Source organism: Arvicola amphibius, chromosome 11, assembly GCF_903992535.2.
Source record: "Arvicola amphibius chromosome 11, mArvAmp1.2, whole genome shotgun sequence".
In the NCBI taxonomy this organism is placed as follows: domain Eukaryota; kingdom Metazoa; phylum Chordata; class Mammalia; order Rodentia; family Cricetidae; genus Arvicola; species Arvicola amphibius.
The window spans coordinates 79157344-79177556 of record NC_052057.2 but is presented as its reverse complement, the minus strand read 5'-3'; the positions used below and the strand labels follow the sequence as shown (position 1 = coordinate 79177556).

The window sequence follows — 20213 nt, the reverse complement described above, 5'->3', positions numbered from 1 at the left end:
GGGAAGACTTGAGAGCTGCCAATGAATGACAGTGGGAACATTTTACGTTATGTTTTCCTCCCACACATTTCAGATTTTGATTTGTTTTTCTGCCTACACTGTACAGACAGTTGAAGCTGAGACTACACAGCAAGTGGAAGTTGTCCTATCCTGTGCCCTCTGAAGCCTGCCTTCAGTGCTCCTGTCTGTCCCTTATCTCTCTGCTCTTGGAAGCTGGCAGAAAGTTGCATCTTGACCACAGGCCTGTCTTCCTAGGAAATGCCCCTGTTCTTCTCCTCTCTCCCCCAACAAAACACCTCAAAGTGAGCACTTTCTCACAAGCAGCCAGGCTCCATATTGGAACCTTAGCCTCACTCCTGTTTCTACGTGGTATTGCGCAGGTTCCTTAACCTCATTCTACTCTTGAGTGGTAGTTGTTAAAGATACTTGCAATCAACACGCACAGAGTCCTACCAAGTTCCTAAAACTTTGGCAGCCTTCTTTCAGTTTGCATTATCAATAAGTTTTATCAATTCATTTCTCAAGAAACAAAAGTAAATGAACAGGGGTCTTAAAACATCTTGATCCAAGGAAGTATCCAGAGCTGAGATTTGTGGTCACCATAACCGGGAAGGACCTAACGTGGGCAGAGGACTTAAGAGTGTCCAGGATCCTAAGCTTCCAGGGCGTGGTCTTTTCCAAAGTGAGCTCCCAAGGCCCCATTATTTCTGCAAGGTCATCTAGGCCACATTTTAGATTCAATTATATGGAGCCTTCGCTCTCCACAACTGAGAAAATGCTGAGAAGCTGCATGGTGCAGGGTCAGTCCCCACAGGCTTTGGATTGAAATACAACCAGGAAACAACTAGCTACTGTTTAAAGAGCTGCAGAGTGTGTGTGAGTTCTGCATGTGGACAAAACCTGACTTGAAAGAGAGTTCTAAGGCAGCACAAATGGGGAGTAATGTTGGAGACATTTCACTTTAAAAACTTTTGTTATTTGGTTCAGGTAGATTCGAGACAATGCACTAAATGAGATGTGGTGAGCTTAAACCTCTCACTCAGTCTTCCACTGTGACTAAATAATATGAAAGCCAACACATTTTCTCAGACCTAGCTGATTTCTCACCCTCTCAGAACCAACAAACAGTGTGAACACTGTAGGGCTATCACAGCGTCCTCCTGGAGCGCCCCTCAGCCCGCTGGAGGTCACCAGCCACTTCATAACCTAGCACGGTACGCCTCTACTCACTATATTCTAGTCACCATACCTCTGGGGAAAGTGGTGTTAACACATCCTTGCCCCTCCAGAAAATACTGGGCAGAAGAGAAATGCTGAACTACTGAAAACTGTTCTGCCTCCAGTAATCTCCAGTGACTGGAGACCCAAATGCAGGGAAATTTTAACCATAAACGGACGTATCAGTTAACTAAAGACTGTCTCGGTATCCTGTGGTATCACCTACTCCGCTAAAGACCTACGGGACTAGCAGGACCAACACCAGGGGGCCTCCGTTTATTGTTAAGTCTCAAGTCAGCCCTGTACACATTCTGCGGCAGGCAGCCATGAAACTGTTTACAGCCCAGGGAGACTCCCTGTTATGGCAAGTACCCCATGTGCTAATGCTCCCCTCGGATCTCCTATTGTGCACACAACAACGGCATTTAAACCTGAAGGCACTTACAGTTCCATACCAGATAAAGCAGGTAAGCAGGTTAAGGCTGCATCCAAACTGAACAAGGCGGCAGGAGGTTCCAAGCTTCTGCAACTGCAGCCTCTTAATGATGTTGACATTTATAGAGGAGTTAGGGAGAGCTAACCTTTTATGTAGAGATGCGGTTAATACTTAATATACCAGGATTGTTACCCATAAGCCAATTAGGCGTTTATAAAAGTGTACCTTTGTATTTCTGCAAAGCTTCATTCTATTGTTGCAAAGGCATTGATTGCAGTTAGAATCTTTCTATGGGCTTTAACAGACTGTTTTGATCCATTGCATGAGTGACTCACAGCACTTTGCTTTTAGCATCTAAATGCTAGAAGGCAAATGCTTTCCCCTCCCAATTTAATTCTCCCATCAACTCTAAATGACCCCTCACAAGTGGCCAGGTGACCATGAAACCCTTAGAGGGAAGAAGATGAGGGAGGACGCTTGGATCTTTGGGCGGCAGGACTGCGGGGCTGGCCCCGGACCCCCCTGCGCGCCAGCCCTGTCTGGGCCAGATGCCCCTGTCGGTTCCCGGCACCCGCGTGCGGGGTCCCTCTCTGCGGCTCACCTAATGACCAGGAGTTCGTGGAGCAGATACGCAGCCGCGGCCAGCAAAGCTCCCCCGGTCAAATAAAGGGTTTTCTTCCACCAGGGATCCGAGCCCAGCCCTGCCATGATCCCACCGTAATCCTGCAAAGGGAAAGCGATGATGTCCCCATAAAAGGAGAAGGGCTCCTCGGACCCGGCCCACCAGCCGAAGAAAGAGATGCTCTGGTTCCAGCTCAGGTCCACCACGCACGGCCTGGACGAGGCAAAGCCAACCCCCCAGTGCATGCTGCGCGGCTGGCTCCGGGCGCCCCTCCCAGGGCCCTCGCAGCCCGCATGGGAAAGGGCCGGCGCCCGGGCGGGCTCAGCGGTGCGCGGGGGGCGCGGGCGACAGAGGCGGCGTCAGAAGGGCGCGGACAGCGGGTGGAGGGCCGGGCTGGCGGGGCCCCGGAGCCCTGAGAGGCAGCGGCGGCCGCCGGCCTCCCTGGCCGAGGCCTCTCGCAGCCGCTCTTTGTGTCGGCGCGTGGAAAGGGCCACGTGATGTCATTGCTCCCCTGGGCCGGGCAACAGAGGAGGGATAAAGTCACCTACCCCGCGCCCTGCCCCCCGCCCCGCATCTCGGCGATGCTCTGCCTCCGTTTGCTCGGGGACAGCTGCAGGGCTGGCCGCCGAGGCTCGGAGAGGCGGGTGGCCTGGGAAGCTGTGACTGCGGCTAGGCCGAGCCCGCAGCCGCCGCCGCCCGTTCCCGCAGGCGCCGTGCGGGGCGGGCGCGGGACTCACCTGCCCTGAGCCGCCGGCCTGAAGCGTCAGGCGGAGGCAGGTTAAGATTGGGAGAGTCTGGCCATCAGGAAACCTCTGCTCAGGGAGGCACAGACACCTAAACCTGGGCAGGGTGCCGACGAAGAGATGTCTGCCTTGACAAATTACAGCAGAAAGTACTCTAGGTGAGAAATCTTCCCTCTGCTTGTCTTTGCCCCTCAGAAACTGTTAGCAAGGATATCACTGATGCATGCTTTGTCGGTCTCCTTCCCCTTTGGTGCAGAACAATTGTAAAATAAGCAACTGTGTATTCAGTGGTTTCCCCTACCCTGGATAACACTGAGGAGATTATTAGGAACTGAATTTAGGGCCTCATACATACATACATACATACATACATACATACATACATGTATGTATGTATGTAGAGCAAGTGCTCTACCAACAAACTATGTTCCTCCCAGCCCTTTAAGTCCTTAGGCACAGAGAACAAAACCGTGTCTTATAGAAGTTTGTGATTTGTGCACAAATTCTAACCAAAGCATGGGCAGTTTTAGATTAGAAGAAATAAAATTAAAACATTAAAAAAGTAAGATTCTTCACAATTAAAATGCAGGTGTGAAATTAAGAACACATTCGTCCCCCAAGACGGTAGAGAATGGGGTGGTGATGAAGGACCTCCCATATCCTGGACTTCGCCCCTTTAGAAGAAGCAGGTAGTCGAAATAATCATCGCCCCACAGACATGGAAGGAGTCCCTAGCCAGGCTGACATGAATTTCAGGGGTTCCTTTCCCCATCCGGCAAAGACACTCACACAGTTCCTCTGCTGTTCCCTGTGGCGTATGGAAAGTCATCTGAAAGTTGTTGAGTATTTCCTGATCTTTGACTCAAATATGGCTTAAATGTTCATGATACTCTACAGTGGGTGTCTTTAAGCAGCAAGTAGAGTCAAGTAAAATCTCACAAGAGAGGGCCGGTTGGTGGAGGCACCCGCCTTTAATCCCAGCACTCTGGAGGCGGAGGCAGGTGGATTTCTGTGAGTTCTAGGCCAGCCTGGTCTACAAGACCTAGTTCCAGGACAGGCACGGAAACTACACAGAGAAACCCTGTCTCAAATAAACCGGGAAAAAAAATCTCACAAGAGAAACCAAAAGAGCATCTTAATCTGATGCAGGTTAAATTTTAACATACCGTAGAAGACAAAGATTATTATTACTATAGCCAAATATGTTGAAAGGAGACAGTCAATTCCAAAAAGCCAACACAACTAAGAATCAGTAAACTTTGAGAGAACAAGGAAAGCAAATACAACCATTAAGGCAACAGCTATGCAAGCTATGGAAGCCTTTAGCCAGTGTTTCATTCAAGATTCACCTAAATCTCACTTAGAAAAAGCATCTGCACAGCTACAGCAAGAAGGCAACACAGGGCTCAGGGCAGGGATTCAACCAGGTGGTGAGCCCAACAGAAGGAAATTAAACAGCTAAACAGGCCAGAGAGGTGACACATGCCTTTGATCCCAGCACTCCTGAGGGAGAGGCAGAGGCAGGAAGATCTGCCTCAGTTCAAGGCCATCCTGGTCTACAGAGTAAGTGAGTTCCAGCACAGCCAGGGCTACACAGAGAAGCCCTGACTAGAAAAAAAGTAAATAAATAAATAAACAAATAAATAGCTAAACAGAATTGGGTTAACCAAAGAGCTGGGGAGACTGAGTCTTTAAAGAATGGCTTCTTAAAGCCCAGGGGACACTGAGATCCCAGATTTGATTTGGCAGTAGCTGTGTGATCCCATCTCATCTGAAGGCAGAAGGTGTAGAAGCTAAGCATGAGCTATCGCACCCCTTCTAGGTTCCACCAGTCACTGAGATGGTTTGAAGGTCCCGGGGTCATAACCAGCATCTTTGTTCCATCCCACCCATTATTACAACTGATTTTGTCAGCTTTGCTGTTTCCTAGTGGTCAAAAGAATGGAATACATCTCTGGGTCTTCCTGGGTGGGAACATGGCATTCTGATCTTCTCTGAAGAATAGAAAACTTCATACCATTGTCTCCTCCCTTAAGAGTTAATTTGTCTGAGCCTGACAATTGCTTGGCCAAGAGACCAACTCCTTACTGATAAAATTTCCCTGGAGCTCCTACTGGCTATTTTTAAGTTGGTCTGTGAACAAAACTAAGAACCCAAAGAGGGAGTCTTAATTTCCCCTATAATAGCATTAAAATCACACTTGGTTCGGAACTGATAAGTATTTTTCTTTTCCAAACTTTTTGCTTATCAAAATTAACTTGCATCAAGGTGTTGAAAGGGGAACTAATTAACCCAACACCACCTGCCTATGTGGTATTATGCTACATAATTTTTCGAAACAAACTTTCTTTTTCTTTCTTTTTTTCTTTTCTGTTTTGTTTTGTTTTTCAAGTCAGGGTTTCCCTGGCTGTCCTGGAACTAGGTCTTGTAGACCAGGCTGGCCTCGAACTCACAGAGATCCGCCTGCCTCTGCCTCCCGAGTGCTGGGTTTAAAGGCGTGCGCCACCACCGCCCGGCCAAAACAAACTTTCTCAGACACATGTTTTCACCCATCTTACAAAGAAATCAAGGTCCCAGAAGAACAATGAACTACCCAGTTCCAGAAGCTTGTAGCAATAGAGTCAGTGTCGAAACCCAAAGAAGTCTGAAGTCTCCTGCAGTGGCCCTGTGAACTGTCCATCACTTGCACTGTCAATCACACCCCACAAGGGTGCTGGACCATTGTCTGCAGTATTGAAGGAATACTTAGGCTACAATGTGAATTGCATCTAAATTGAATGACTACAAAACCTCAGTGACCTACAGTTACATTGTCACCTCTTCCGTGACAGCTGACCAAGAGAAAACCAGTTTCCCAAACTCTCAAGTGTATGTATATAGCCAGGTGTGTTTGTGTGTGTGTGTGTGTGTGTGTGTGTGTGTGTGTGTGTGTATCTGCACTCAGGCTGAGGCAGGAGAATTTCCCATTCAAGGCTAGTCTGAACTACCTGTTTCAAAAAAGAAACCAGCTCATGTATCACCTGTGAGTCGGTCATCAAATTAATGACAATTGGGTCACACCAGTGTTCCTCAAACACTTCTGAACACATGAATTATGGGAAAGCTTGTTACAGTATAAATCCGGAGTGTGTTTAGACCCCGAATATCTCCTCTTCCTCTCTCTCTCTCTCTCTCTCTCTCTCTCTCTCTCTCTCTCTCTCTCTCTCTCTCTCTCTCTCTGTCTCTCTCTCTCTCTCTCTCTCTCTCTCTCTCTCACACACACACACACACACACACACATATACACTACCCACACAAGTTTGTTTTCTATGTCAGTCAGTGATTTGGGGCTGTCAGCTCACAAATAATGACATGAAAACTTGGCTTTAGTTTTTTCCCAACTAGCTCTTATAACTTAACCCATTTACATTAATCTAGGATCTGCCACATGGTATTACCTTTCTCTTCATCAGGCTGGCTACTCTGCTTTTTTTTCCAGAGTCCTCTCTGTGCCTGGAAGTCCTGCCTAGCTATTGGCTGCTCAGCTTTTTATTACACCAGTCATAACAATACATCTTAACACAGTGTATAAATATTCCACAACATTTCCTCTTTTTGTCTAAATAAAAAAGGGTTTAATTCTAACATAGTAAAACTATATGCAATAAGAACAGTTATCAAGTAAATATATTCACAATGTTTAATCCATTAGTATTTGGTAAATTCAAAGAAAATACTCCATTATCTATCCTATCTTGGTGAGTTCAAAGTTTTGTACCTGATTTACTTTCTATCAAAACTATGGAAAACTGTAACTATAACTATCCAATCTTCAACTCCATCTGAGATCTGAGAAGGATATAATATTACCTGAGTAAACAGGAATTGTAGAACAAGCAACTTCCAAAAGAACCATAACTTTTTGTTTCCTGTGGAAACAAAGGCATAACCTCTCCCCCAGTACAACATATTTTATGACTTTCATTTTGAAGTTAAGATATTCTTAAAATATATGGGTTGGCTTAATTGGACAGTTTCCACAATCCAATGTCTCTTAGCAGTTAGTTATTGGTTTTTGTTCATTAGCATTTAAACAATTCAAAACTAACAAAGCACCATAAAAGGTCTAAACTTTCTGTACCATAATATGTTTCATCCTTGTGTGGCTTATTTTTATATTACTTTACTCTCTCTTTAAATATTTTATCATTTTAAACTATTTTTCTATGATTGTCTATACACATTTTCTTTTCTTTCTTAAGCATCTACGCAAATTTTTAAATATACTGTGTCTTTTTAGAGGTTTTCTGTGTCTGAACCTGGCCTTTTGCAGGGTTGCAACCACTGCTGTCAGAAAACACTGACCACAGAAAGCAAATCTTAAACTGCTAGGCTGCCGCCACAGAGTGGCACGGGCAGGGGCTATGCCCCCTCAGGTCCATGAGAGCCTAGCCTCACGCTGGCGGTATTGAACCCCAGCCCATAGCCCCATTTACCTGACCCAGCTCTGGGAATGTATTGTGTCTGCCTGAAGCAGGAGTGTGCACCCAATGTCAGCTGCTCAAGGGCTCTGCTGAACAGCCAGGCCTCTCAAAAGAGCCGCGCCTCTGTACACCAGGACTACCCAAGAGACTGCTATTCAAGCCTGCACTTTGGATGCCATATGTAACGTGTAAAACCTGCCTGTGAACCTCAAGAAAGACCTAATTTGAGGGCTAGGAAAAGATAAGAAGTTATGTGGGCTATGAGGTTGCTGAGAACAAAGGTCCTACTTTAAAATGGAAACAAGGACTGGAGGCTGAAGGGGAAACACTGGCAAGCATAGCTACCTTGTAACTCCCTAGTAGAGCTCAACTTGACAACCACACTGTCTTGAGATCATACTTTCTTTTCTTTGGGTCTTAATTGTGCTTCTTATCTTCTGAACTGAGCCTCTTTTTTGACCTGCATATTTTTTTTTTCATTTGAGCTACAAGAGGTTTATTGGTTTTACTGTTTCCTTGATTTTTATGTCAATTATCAGGGCTGAAATGCTTTTTGTGATACAGAAAAAACCCTGCATATTATTTGCATCAAATTACTAACAGGCAAGTTAAGAAGTTTCTTCCTAAAAGAGTCACATTGTGACTTAACCAAAGCCGGTGTGTGTTAGCTGTTCAAACACTGTCATTTAGTCTCATTTCATACTTGTTTCCACTTGGACTTTTTTTTTCTCAAATTTTCAGACTCCTTCTCCGTAGCCTATAATAATGCAAGTGTTTCATAAAATGGTGACAACCTCACCAGGCTAGGTTTGTAAAATAGGGGCTGGAGAGGCGGGTCAGAGATTAGGAACACCAGCTCTTCCAGGGGACCTGGATTCAATTCCCACTATCTACGAGACGGCTCACAGCTGTCTGTAACTCCAAATACGATGTGGGTTTTCTGACCTCTGTGGACACCAGATGCACATAGTGCACAGACATACATGTACATGAAACACCCATACACGTTTTTAAAACTTCTTTAAAAAGAAGTTTCAATATCTCCACAAAGACACACTCATGCCCAGTTAGTAAGTCATCACGAAATCTCTACTTGGTGATTCTCCGGTGTTGTGGTGTATCCTAAATCAATGGCAGCAAAGAAATCTCCTGAGTGCATCTAGCAGACAAAACGAGATGTTTCAAATAATATCCAAAAGTTTTATTTTTTACTTGACTAAGATTTTTTTTAAATATTTTTATGGTTTATTTAACTTTATTTTATGCGCATTGCTGTGAAGGTGTCAGATCCCATAGCAAGTGGATCTTCAGACAGTTGTGAGCTGCCATGTGGGTGCTGGGAATTGAACCCGGGTCCTCTGGAAGAACAGTCAGTACTCTTAACCACTGAGCCATCTCTCCAGCCCCCTTGACTAAGATTTTAAAGCCATATTTGTGTTATATTTCTGTGTGTGTGTGAGAGGGGGGGGGGAGAGGGAGAAGGAGAAGAAGAGGGAGAGAGAGAGGAGTGTGGCAGCCAGACAACAACTTTGAGAAGTTTCTGTCCTTCTACCCAGTCTCCAAGAATCAACCCAGTCCATCAGGTTTGCATAACTAGCGCTTTCAGCCTCTAAGTCATTTTATCCATGCAACTAAGAGAGTTTTGATGGATATTATTTAAATGCTAGTTTCCCTTTTATTCAACATGATTACCATAGTAAAACCTCTAAATATGACTTAGGAAGAAAGGGTAACAAGGGCTGAAGAGATGGCTCAGTGGCTTGGAGCCCTGGCTGTTCTTCCGGAGGACTCAGACTCAACCCTCAGCACCTACTTGATGGTTCACAACCACCTGTTACTCCATTTCCAGGAACCTGACACCCTCTTCTGGCCTCCTTAGGCACAAGTCATGCACATGATGCACATACATACATACATAATACATACATACATACATACATACATACACACAAGCAAAGCACTGATACACATAAAATAAAGTTTAAAAAAATTTTAAAAATAAAATGGAATTTTAAAAAAGAAAAGATGGGCAGTGGTGGTGCCCACCTTTAATCCCAGCACTCAGGAGGCAGAGGCAAGTGGCTCTCTGAATTCAAGGCCAACCTACAAATCTAGTTCCAGGACAGCCAAGGCTACACATAGAAACACTGTTTTGTAAACCAGCTTTCTTTCTTTTGAATGGGGCTATGCTGTGTGCAGAACATTCAAATGTGTCAAGATAATCTGGCTGCATGCTTATACTGCAAAAATGCAGTTGTGACCATATAAAGGGGTGAAGTACACAGGATCAGAATTGCCTCCTTACCAACTGTGTAATTCTGAATATGTCGTTTGCTATCTCCATGGAACAGAGTTGCTAATACCCCTGATCTCATGGGGTCAGTGTGAGGATTAGAGAAGATAGCATTGGCACGAGACCTGGCACTTGATAAAGACCTGGCACAGCTACATAAGAATTCTTAATTTAAAAAAAAAACAGTATGAAACATAATTTCAAATTGATTGATGCAGGATTTTCCCCATTAGGCTAATCAAAACTATTTTCAATGCATCTTCTCCTTGTTTTTTTTTTATTTTGGAACTCTTCATATTTATAGAGAAGTTAAAGAAGCAATGCAGTGGGCATCTGTGTACGCCCATCAAGTGAAGCGTGATACTAATCACTCTTAGCAGTAAAAAGCACAAATCAGATACCGGTGTAAAACCCTAGAAGATCAGAGAACCTTCCTTCCTCCGTCTGAAAGGGCTGAGATCCTGTCTCCACCCCACCTTATCACTTCCTGTCTCTACCTCCCAAGTGCTGAGATTTAAGGCATGTGCCACCACTGCCCAGCTTCTATGATTACCTTGTGGCTAGCTCAGCCCTCTGATCTCCAGGAAAACTTTATTTGTCAGAACAGAAATGAAATTTCACACAAGCGCCTAGAATCCCCAGCAGCTGACATTTCTCTGCATGTGTACATTCTACCCAGGCAAGTGTACATTCACAGGAATCATTTCTAAAGTTCTGAAGTGTTTCATCCAGCCATCTTTTTCTGTTCTCATTTTCTTATTATCACTTCTTGTTATGTCTAGTTTTACCCTTGGGGGTTTGTGTGTTTGATTGATTGATTAATCGAGACAGGGTCTTACTATGTAGCCCTGACTGACATAGAAATTGCTGTATGGACCAGGCTGGCCTCAGACTCACAGATGCCTGCTTCTCTCACCCACGTGCTGGGATTAGAGGCGTGCACCCCCATGCACAGCTGCAATCATCCTTTTCTAACAACATGGACTGTTTCCATTTTTAAAACCATTTCACCTAAACTGCATGTCTCTTACTTTTCAAGCATTCAGTCCCTAAGAACAAAAACATTTTCTTTAATGGGAAAATGAGCCTATGTAAGAAAATTAACCTCATCAGTTGTTGCCGCGTATTTGCTTACATTGTAAAGATGTGTCTCTGCCTAAGACACTTTCTGATTGGTTTAATACAGAGTTACATGACCGATAGCTAGGCAGGAGAGATAGGCAGGACTTCCTGGCAGAGAAGGGAAACTCAAGATGAATCTAGGCACCAGAGACACAAGCAAGATGCAGAACAAGTCAGACACACAAAATGGGATAGAGGCAAAGAAAACAAAAGGCGGACACACAAAATGGGACAGAGATAAAAGCCATGTGGTAGAATGTAGATAAATAAAAATATGGGTTAATTTAAGTTATAAGAGCTAGTTGAAAGCAAGCCTAAGCTAAAGGCCAGGCTCTCATAATTAATAAGAAGTCTCTGTGTCATTAATTGTGAGCTGGCAGCCCAAAGAAAAATCTTACTACAATCAGTTCATTACATGTGCCAGTTAAATGTGCCAGATGTTACACTAAAATAGAAAGCTATGAACCAGAGCTAAGATGTACATACACATTTTACCCACAAATATTTGTTTTGTGAGGCAGGATTTTGCTGTGTAGATTTGTTGGGAGCTGTTCCAAGGCTTTCTCAAAGGCCCCAGTGAAAAGACAAAGAAAAATTAGTTCTGTGTCTTTGCCCAGGGGCAGAGTTTGCAAGGTCCAGTCTGGGGCTGGGGCCTTGAAGGTTTTCTTGTCCTACTGTATAATAGCGTTCTGCTGACTCCATCCCTTCCAAACTGTATGTAAGGTACTGTGCTTCTTAATAAACTTGTCTGTGTGAGCCATCAGTGTGTGCAAGACCTCCTGATCCCAGACTTTCCTATGTTCTTTATTTTCTCATCCCTTCATCATCCCCCTCAGGACCCTGTCCCTGAAGAATGAACTTCTGGTCCAGAACATAGACTAGAATGGCCTCAAGCTCTCTGTTACCTCACCTGGTCTCAAGCTTATGATCATCACCTACCCTGAAAGTCATCAGAACAAAGAGCCTTCTAATGAAGTTAAGGACAACACTAACATGTAGGTACTAGTCAACTTGTTCACATGTGCCTGAAAAGGGGAGTGAGGAGTAAGAGACAAGAGACAGACGGTAGAGTTGGAAGGGCTTCCAGTGAACCCTGGAGCAGCCTAAAGTTTACTCCTCATAGTCCTTATACACCTCAACCAAAAGGAAAGAGAAAAGGTCTTCCCTCCCATGATACAAGGAACAAACAAGCATAATTACCTCCTAACATCTCAAAACACCTAGTAACCACACCCTAAGTCAAACATCCTGCTGTCTGGTCTTTGAGTAGGAAGACATCAGTAGCACACCTTTGGCCGAACATCTTATTTATCCTTGAAGATAAAGAATAGGTTTGAGCTCTCTATTAGTCAAGATGGAACAGATTCAAAACTGTGGGCTCCCACGCTAAAATATAACAAATTTTCTTTTTTAAGACTTTATTTTTAATTCTCTCTCTCTCTCTCTCTCTCTCTCTCTCTCTCTCTCTCTCTCTCTCTCTCTGTGTGTGTGTGTGTGTGTGTGTGTGTGTGTGTGTGTGTGTTGATGTGGAGGTCAAAGGAAAGCATTGAATCACCTGGAGCTGAAGTGATAGATGGTGGTGAGCCACTCAGTGTGGGTGCTAGGAACTGAACTCAGGTCCTCTGGAAGAACAACAAGTGTTCTTAACTGATGAGTCATCTCTCCAGTCCCATATTATAAACATTGGCATAATAAGTATAGTGTATCAGACAGAGGCAAGGGAGAACAGAAAGAGCAGTTCCATCATGGGACTAGTCATGGCTAGGTATGTAGTTCAGTTGGTAAAGTACACAAGGTTTCATCCCCAGCATCATATAAACTAGACAGAGTAGTGTCTTAGTTAGGGTTCCTATTGCTGTGAAGAGTCACCATGACCATGGCAACTATTATAAAGGAAAACATTTAACTAGGGATAACTTACTGACAGATGTAAAGTCCAGTTCAGTCCATTATTGTCATGGTGGGAAGCATGACAGCAAACAGGCAGACATTGTGTTGGAGACGTAACTGAGAGTTCTACATCTAGATCCATAGGCAGCAGAAAGTGGACTGGCTTGAGCTTCTGAGACCTCAAAGCCTACCCCCAAGTGACATACCTCCTGTAAGAAAGCCACACACACTTCAATAAAGGCATACTTCTTCTTAATAGTACCACTCCCTCTGGTCCAAGCATTCAAACATGTGAGTCTATGGGGGACATTCCTATTCAACCACAAGTAGTGAACTGGGTAGAGTGAGGAATATCTGCAGGGAGGTAGTGGTAAGAGAATTAAAAGTTCAAAGTCATTCTTGGCTATACCGTCAGGTCAAGGCCAGCCGTGGCTACACAAAACTCTGTCTCAAAAACAAAAGTCCAGGCCGGGCGGTGGTGGCGCACGCCTTTAATCCCAGCACTAGGGAGGCAGAGGCAGGCGGATCTCTGAGTTCGAGGCCAGCCTGGTCTACAAGAGCTAGTTCCAGGACAGGCTCTAGAAACTACAGGGAAACCCTGTCTCGAAAAAAAAAAAAAAAAAGTCCAGGTGTCATGGCACATGCCTTTAATCCCAGCACTAGAAAGGTAGTTTATTTTAAGAAGGAAAGTTTATTTTACTTTGGGGTTTCAAAAGCAGGTAGATCTTTGTGAGTTTGTGGCAATCCAGATCTGCAAAGTAAGTTTCGGGTCAGCCCAAGCCAGATGGGTGATGGCTATGCTTCGTTGTCAATTTGTCTACATCTGGAATGAACTAGAATCTCAGTGACACTGAGAACAGATGGCTAAGGAAAATGTTTGTTCAAAGTTTATTGTTTGTCACATAAACCTAAAAGTGAAAAAGACTCCAAATTAGAGAGAAGTCAAAACATGAACCACATACTTCCCACCTGTGTCACTCAGCCAGCATCCTCTGTGGCTGTCCTTGTGTAGCATCTGGACTTGGAGAAAAAGCCAGATTCATATAATTCAAGTAGAAAAAAAACTCACTTTAGCCCTTTTAATTATATAAATGATAGCTGGAGAGAAAAAAAAATCTCAAAACTAAAATTTTAAAGTAAGTTACAAAATTCATTTCTACCACTAAAAGGATAAAAAAAAACCTTAAAATTAAAACTATTGTATTAATTACTTCTCTACTGCTATGATAAAGCCTCTTGACCAAGGCAATTTATAGAGGGAAGGGTTTCATACAGTTCCAGAGGTATAGGAGTCCATCACCACTATGACAGGGAGCACGGCAACAGACAGGCCTGGTACAGGAGCGGCCGCTGAGAGCTCATACACAAATCTGCAAGCAGGAAGCAGAGAGCATACTGGGAATGAAATGAGTCTTTCGAAACCTCAAAGCTTGCCACCAAAAACACTCATCTTCCAGCAAGGTCACACCTCCCACTGTTCCACCAATTGGGAACCAAGCATGCAAGCATACAAACCTATGGTGACCATTCTCATATAAATTAGCACCTTTTTTTTTTTTTTTTGGTTTTTCGAGACAGGGTTTCCCTGTAGTTTCTAGAGCCTGTCCTGGAACTAGCTCTTGTAGACCAGGCTGGCCTCGAACTCAGAGATCCGCCTGCCTCTGCCTCCCGAGTGCTGGGATTAAAGGTGTGCGCCACCACCTCCCGGCACCTGTTATTTTTTTTTTATCATTTTATATGAATGGTTATTTTTCTCTGCATGTATGTCTGTACACAGTATGAGTGCCTGGTGCCTACAGACCCCAGAAGATGGGATCAGATCCCCTGCAACTGTGGCCCGTAATGGGGGTGCTGGTAATCAAACACATGTCCTTTGCTGGAGCAGCCAGTGTTCTTAACTGCTGAGCAATCTCTCTTGTCCGGGAACCATAAAACTATCAAAGAACTATATACAGAACTAAGTCCTATATATATAGAACATTACCTGAACTTCTTTTTATGTTTGAATTCAAACCATTTAGCAACCCATTTATTTCCATCAAAGAAGATTTTACAGGAAAATGTACTTTATTTAGATAGAGGAGCAAGTAGTCTGCCTCTAGTGGAGATGTTACTGGTATTTGATAGCTGCTGGTAAAGGAAGAGTCAATTTTCTTTCATGTTATGACCTCTGGTGTATAAACCACACTCCAGGGTAGGCCCCATACTCAAGAGCAGTTGTTCAACATAAAGTGAACTCAATGGATAAAGAGAGACACAGGGCACAAAATTGGGTAGGAAGTGAAGCTGGGGTAGAAATAGCAGAAGTTGAGAGAAGGTGCTGATCATGATCAAAACACATTATATAATGCTGTGGGAGAATGCTCTTGTGCCCTATAATGATGGAGAAGTGTCTATGTGTTACTTTCATTGATTAATAAAAAAAAAACTGCCTTGGCCCTTTAAGAGGACAGAAAATTAGGTAGGCAGAGTAGACAGAACAGAATTGTGGGAGAAAGGAAGCAGAGTTGGGCAGACACTTCAGGCAGTTGCCATGCTTCTCCTCTCTGAGACAGACGCAGGTTAAGATCTCTCCTGGTAAGCGACCACCTCGTGGTGCTACACAGATTACTAAATATGGGTTAAACCAAGATGTGAGAATTAGAGAATAAGAGGCTGAAACTAATGGGCCAGGCAGTGTTTAAAAGAATACAGTTTCCGTGTAATTATTTTGGGTAAAGCTAGCTGGGTGGCGGGATGCAGCCCCGCCGTTCCATCTACACTGTAAAGATTTGTCACATGTATTAGTTTACTAAATGCTGATTGGCCAGTAGCCATGTAGGAATTACAGGTGGAGGAACCAGAGTAGGAGAATTCTGGGAAGAAGAAAGGCAGAGAGTCAATCACCAGCCAGACACATGGGAAGCAAGATGGGAATGCTTCACTGAGAAAAGGTACTAAGCCACATTGCTAAACACAGATAAGAGTTATGGGTTACTTTGAGTTGTAAGAGCTAGTTAATAATAAGTCTGAGCTAACAGGCCAGTTTATAATTAATAAAAGCCTCTGTGTGTTTCTTTGGGACTGAATGGCTGTAGGATCAGACAGAACAGAACTTCCATATACAATATAAAATTCTCAAAGATTTATAAAAATATTATTTTAAAAAGGAAATTTACAGCCGGGCGGCGGTGGCGCACGCCTTTAATCCCAGCACTCGGGAGGCAGAGGCAGGCGGATCTCTGTGAGTTCGAGACCAGCCTGGTCTACAAGAGCTAGTTCCAGGACAGGCTCCAAAGCTACAGAGAAACCCTGTCTCGAAAAACCAAAAAAAAAAAAAAAAAAAAAAAAAAAGGAAATTTACAGATAAATGGATAGTCTGGAAAAAATAATTCTGAAAGAAACCATAGACCCAGAAACACACACACACACACACACACACACACACACACACATACACACACATCTCAGTATGTGTTTTCATTCAATCATATATGGGTCTTAGTTTTGAACTTTTGGTTATATGCTTGCATTTGGAATACCTGTGGAAGTAAGGAAATGACTAAGGGGACATGGGAGGGAATTAAGAGAGTAGAGATAGATCACAGTCTTATAAAAGGAAGAAAGGGCATAAATGGAACAAGAAGGAACAAATGAGGTAGGATGGAAAACTAAGGCAAAGGAAGGAGTATCTGGAGGGATAAGACTAGATAAAACCATCAGTTTTACACAGCCGTGTATCCTGCAAACTATGATAATGATCTGCCTGGCAACATATGCATATTGGTAGAATCTGTGGCACAGAAGTCATAGGAGTAACTTAAATCCAAGTATGAAGTGGTTGTAATCATTTAAGTACATTTAAGATGCACTCCACAAGATGACACCATTGTGGGTGTTAACCTGGGGCTAGACTAGTTATAGGCCATAGGAGAGAACCTATTACTAGTATTCTACTAAATGGACATAATATTAACTCCTAATGATTAATTACAATACCATAGATTAGCAGACCTCTCAATATTCATCAGAGAAGAGCTTCCTTTTACAGTAGATGGTGACTAACACAGAGACCCACATCAGTCAAGGTACAGAGAATAAGAAATTACTGTAGTTGGTTGTTTTCACTCTTTGCTTTTGAGGAGCCCATGACCCAGCTCCCAAATAAATATATAGAGACTTATTATTACTTATGAATGCCTGGACTTAGTTTGACTTATTTCTAGTCAGCTTTCCTTAAATTATCCCATCTACCTTTTGCCTCTGGGCTTTTGCCTTTCTCTATTCCTATGGATCTTTTCTTTCTTTCTCTGTGTCTGGCTGTGTGGCTCCTTCTCCTTTTCTTGCTCCTCCTCCTCCTGTCTTCTCATTCTTTACTTCTATTTATTCTCTCTACCTGGAAGCCCTACCTATCCCTCTCCTGCCTAGCTATTGGCAGTCCAGCTCTTTATTAGACCAATCAGGTGTTTTAGATAGGCACAGTAGAACAGCTTCACAGAGTTAAACACATACAACATAAAAGAATGCAACACATCTTTGCATCATTAAACGAATATTCTACAGCATAAATGGATGTAATACATCTTCAGCTAATATCCCACAACAAATTACAGAATGCTTAGCCTTAAACAGGACATCTGTGTCACATCACCTTCTTCTAAGGCTCAAGGATCACTGGGGAAGATGGAGCAGATGGAGCAGAATGACAACATGAACCAGAAGGAGCAGATGAATACAAGAAAATGTTTTCTAGATTCAATGGACCGGTGTACATATGATGTGAACTAAGAGTGGTTGAGACAGCATGGACAAGACCTGCTAGAGTTTATGCTAGACAAAATCCCAGTATGAAAAGGAGAGGTAGGTACAAAGTTCCACCACTAGCTTAGAAGTTATTGGGAATTGACAGCTACTGGAAGACATAGTATCAGGTTTTGTTTGTTTTGTTTTTATGGGTGGGGATCCTGGTAAGTCAATCACACTTCAGTGCATCCACACAGTCAAAAGTCTAAGAGCAGCACAAACTGAACTTGACAGTGACACAGACACGTCTCCCTCACACACACACACACACACGCACACGCACACACACGCACGCATGCACACATGTGCATGCATATGCGCATACAGGTGGATGGGTAGAGAAGGAATTGGGGTAGGAGGATGAATATGATCAAAATACAAAATATATTGTTCAGAATTCTAAAAGAACAAATAACAAAGAAAAACATTGATTGACTGAGATAGGATCTCATTATATAGACCTAGCTGGCCTATAACTCACTGTGTAAACTAGGCTGGTCTCCAACTCACAGAGATCCACCTGTCTCTGACTCCTAAATGCTGGAATTAACGATGTGCACTACCACCACAGGCTCAAAATATATTTTGTATATCACGAGTATAAGTGATATAAATTACAGTAGCTTTTATTTAGTCAGGTGTTTCTTTTAACTAAAAATACAGAAATACCACAAACAACAGAGATTCCTTAGGTTAAAATAAATAACAGCATATGTTTTGTATACACATGTGAGAAATGCCTAGTATGTAGAATGAAATGAAGTGAACACACGTGTTTCTATAATAAAAGCTCCTTTAGCACACTTGACAAAACCTCCTGAGAAAATTTCTCCAAGTGTCTCTTAGGTAACACAAAAACTTTTCTCCAATGATTTAGATATTTTTATTGACCTTTTGTTCTTCAGGCTCTTGTTGAAAAAAAATAAGCTTTCTGAATCTGTAAACAACAAACTTTTAAGCACATTACTACTGTCCTACTTTCTTCAGCTCTTCATGTACACGCGGGCTATTTGAGGCATTAGCATGGAGCGTTTCTGCATCCCCCTGTAAAGCAGACACAGCAGGCCCAGGGTGTTCCTGTGCACTGGATTTCACAGCATGTGCTGCATAGTTAAGGCTGGTATTGTCACTCCAGTGCCAGTAGCCTGAGAACGGATTGTAGAGCATTCCTGCCACAGTATGAACTGACAGACCATCTGAAAAAAAAATCAGAAAACTTGAACTCAATAAACATGTACCATTCAAACCACAAGAGTCTACAGTAATTCTTAATTTAATGAACAAAACTGCTTTGATCATACTTGACTGCAGGTGAGAATATGTCCTCCAAAGCAGAGGACTGGGGTCAAGTGCCAGCTCTGATGCCTGCTGCAATGGTGACCCATTCCGAATGCCACATATAGATCATGTGTCCTGCAGCATTGGAATTAGGGGAGATATGTCTAAAATAGCTCGGTGCTTAGAATTCTCTAAGTTCTCAACAAATGCTAGCTGCCACTTGAGAATACCTGTCAATAAGAGATTGTCTCCATAAGGTATCTTCTTTGGTTTGTTTTCTCTTTTATTTGTTGAAACAGAGCCTCACCTTTCTGTGTAGCCCAGGCTAGCGTTGAATACCCAGTTTTCCTGGTACAGCCTTTCATATGCTGTAATCACAAGCATGCACTACTATTCCCAGCTCCAAAAATATTCTTTAAAATATCTTTTTTCTAGTCTGTTTTCAACAAAACTACAGACATCTCTAGAAGCCACCACGCTGCCCTGAACGGACAGTATTTTAAATGAAACAGTTGGTGGATACACTTCTGCCAAGTGGGTGAGCTAAGAAGCATTACTAACAGTGTTCAACAAAGCTTTGACTGGGCCACAGCATGGTGAGGCACTGTGTGGAGTACAAGAAGGAGACTATGGGCCAGAAAAGAGTGGAGAAATGTGAAGATGACGTGCAGCCATATTTAGATCACACTTTACTGCAGAGTGAATGAATACGTGCTCCAAAGCCGACTGCAACTCTGACGTCTACCATGGTCACTTCTGCAACCAGAGATACATAAGAAATGACATGGAAGTTGGGAATACATCTGAGTATAGAAGAGTCCAGAGATATCATATGATAAATCAAGATATGCAGGGCTCACCAGGAGCAACTGAGCATGTGTAAGTAAGTAAGACACACTGATGCCCATCCTTAAACAAATAAAGACTCAAGCAGCCAGGACTAAGAGCCAAGTAGAAGTGGTATCTCCTCCACAACCACCGTTTCAAAGGGTTTGAGACATAGGAGAAGAGATACAACTAACATTGGGAAAAAAATGTAACCTGCTTAAATAAGTGCTAGATCGTGAGATTAATAATTATACATGCATTAAAGGTTCAGACAGGACTGGACAACAGTCGTAACACTTACTTGGTTCTAGAATACTCTCCAGCTTTTCAGGTGAAACAAACTTTTCCCATGTGTGTGTGCCTTTTGGAACAAGGCCCATGATTTGTTCTGAGAAAACAATGCCCAAGGCGTAGGACAGCTGTGTTTTGTTGATTGTAGTGATGAATAAAGAGCCACCAGGCTAAAGGGAGGAAACATATGCAAGTGAACCGATGGAGGTGAAGTGTAAAAAGTTAGGAGCAACTGTCAGGGAAAGGC

At 43.2% G+C, this 20213-nt stretch overlaps 2 protein-coding genes across 3 annotated transcripts in view; both read right to left on the bottom strand.

Moving 5' to 3' along the window:
* The window catches only part of Faxc (failed axon connections homolog, metaxin like GST domain containing), a 56393-nt gene extending 53872 nt beyond the window's left edge, over window positions 1-2521 (bottom strand). The window contains exon 1 of the mRNA XM_038348406.1: window positions 2256-2521. Coding sequence (XP_038204334.1) covers window positions 2256-2521 — 266 coding nt within the window. The remainder of the gene's footprint in view (window positions 1-2255) is intronic.
* Window positions 2522-18179: 15658 nt separating this feature from the next.
* Coq3 (coenzyme Q3, methyltransferase) overlaps window positions 18180-20213 on the bottom strand; it is a 38915-nt gene continuing 36881 nt past the window's right edge. For both annotated transcript variants that reach the window (XM_038346993.2, XM_038346992.2), the window contains exons 6-7: window positions 19977-20136; window positions 18180-18765 (exon numbers count right to left, since the gene is read on the bottom strand). In XM_038346993.2, the coding sequence (XP_038202921.1) occupies window positions 18536-18765; window positions 19977-20136 (390 nt within the window). In that variant the 3' untranslated portion in view covers window positions 18180-18535. The remainder of the gene's footprint in view (window positions 18766-19976; window positions 20137-20213) is intronic.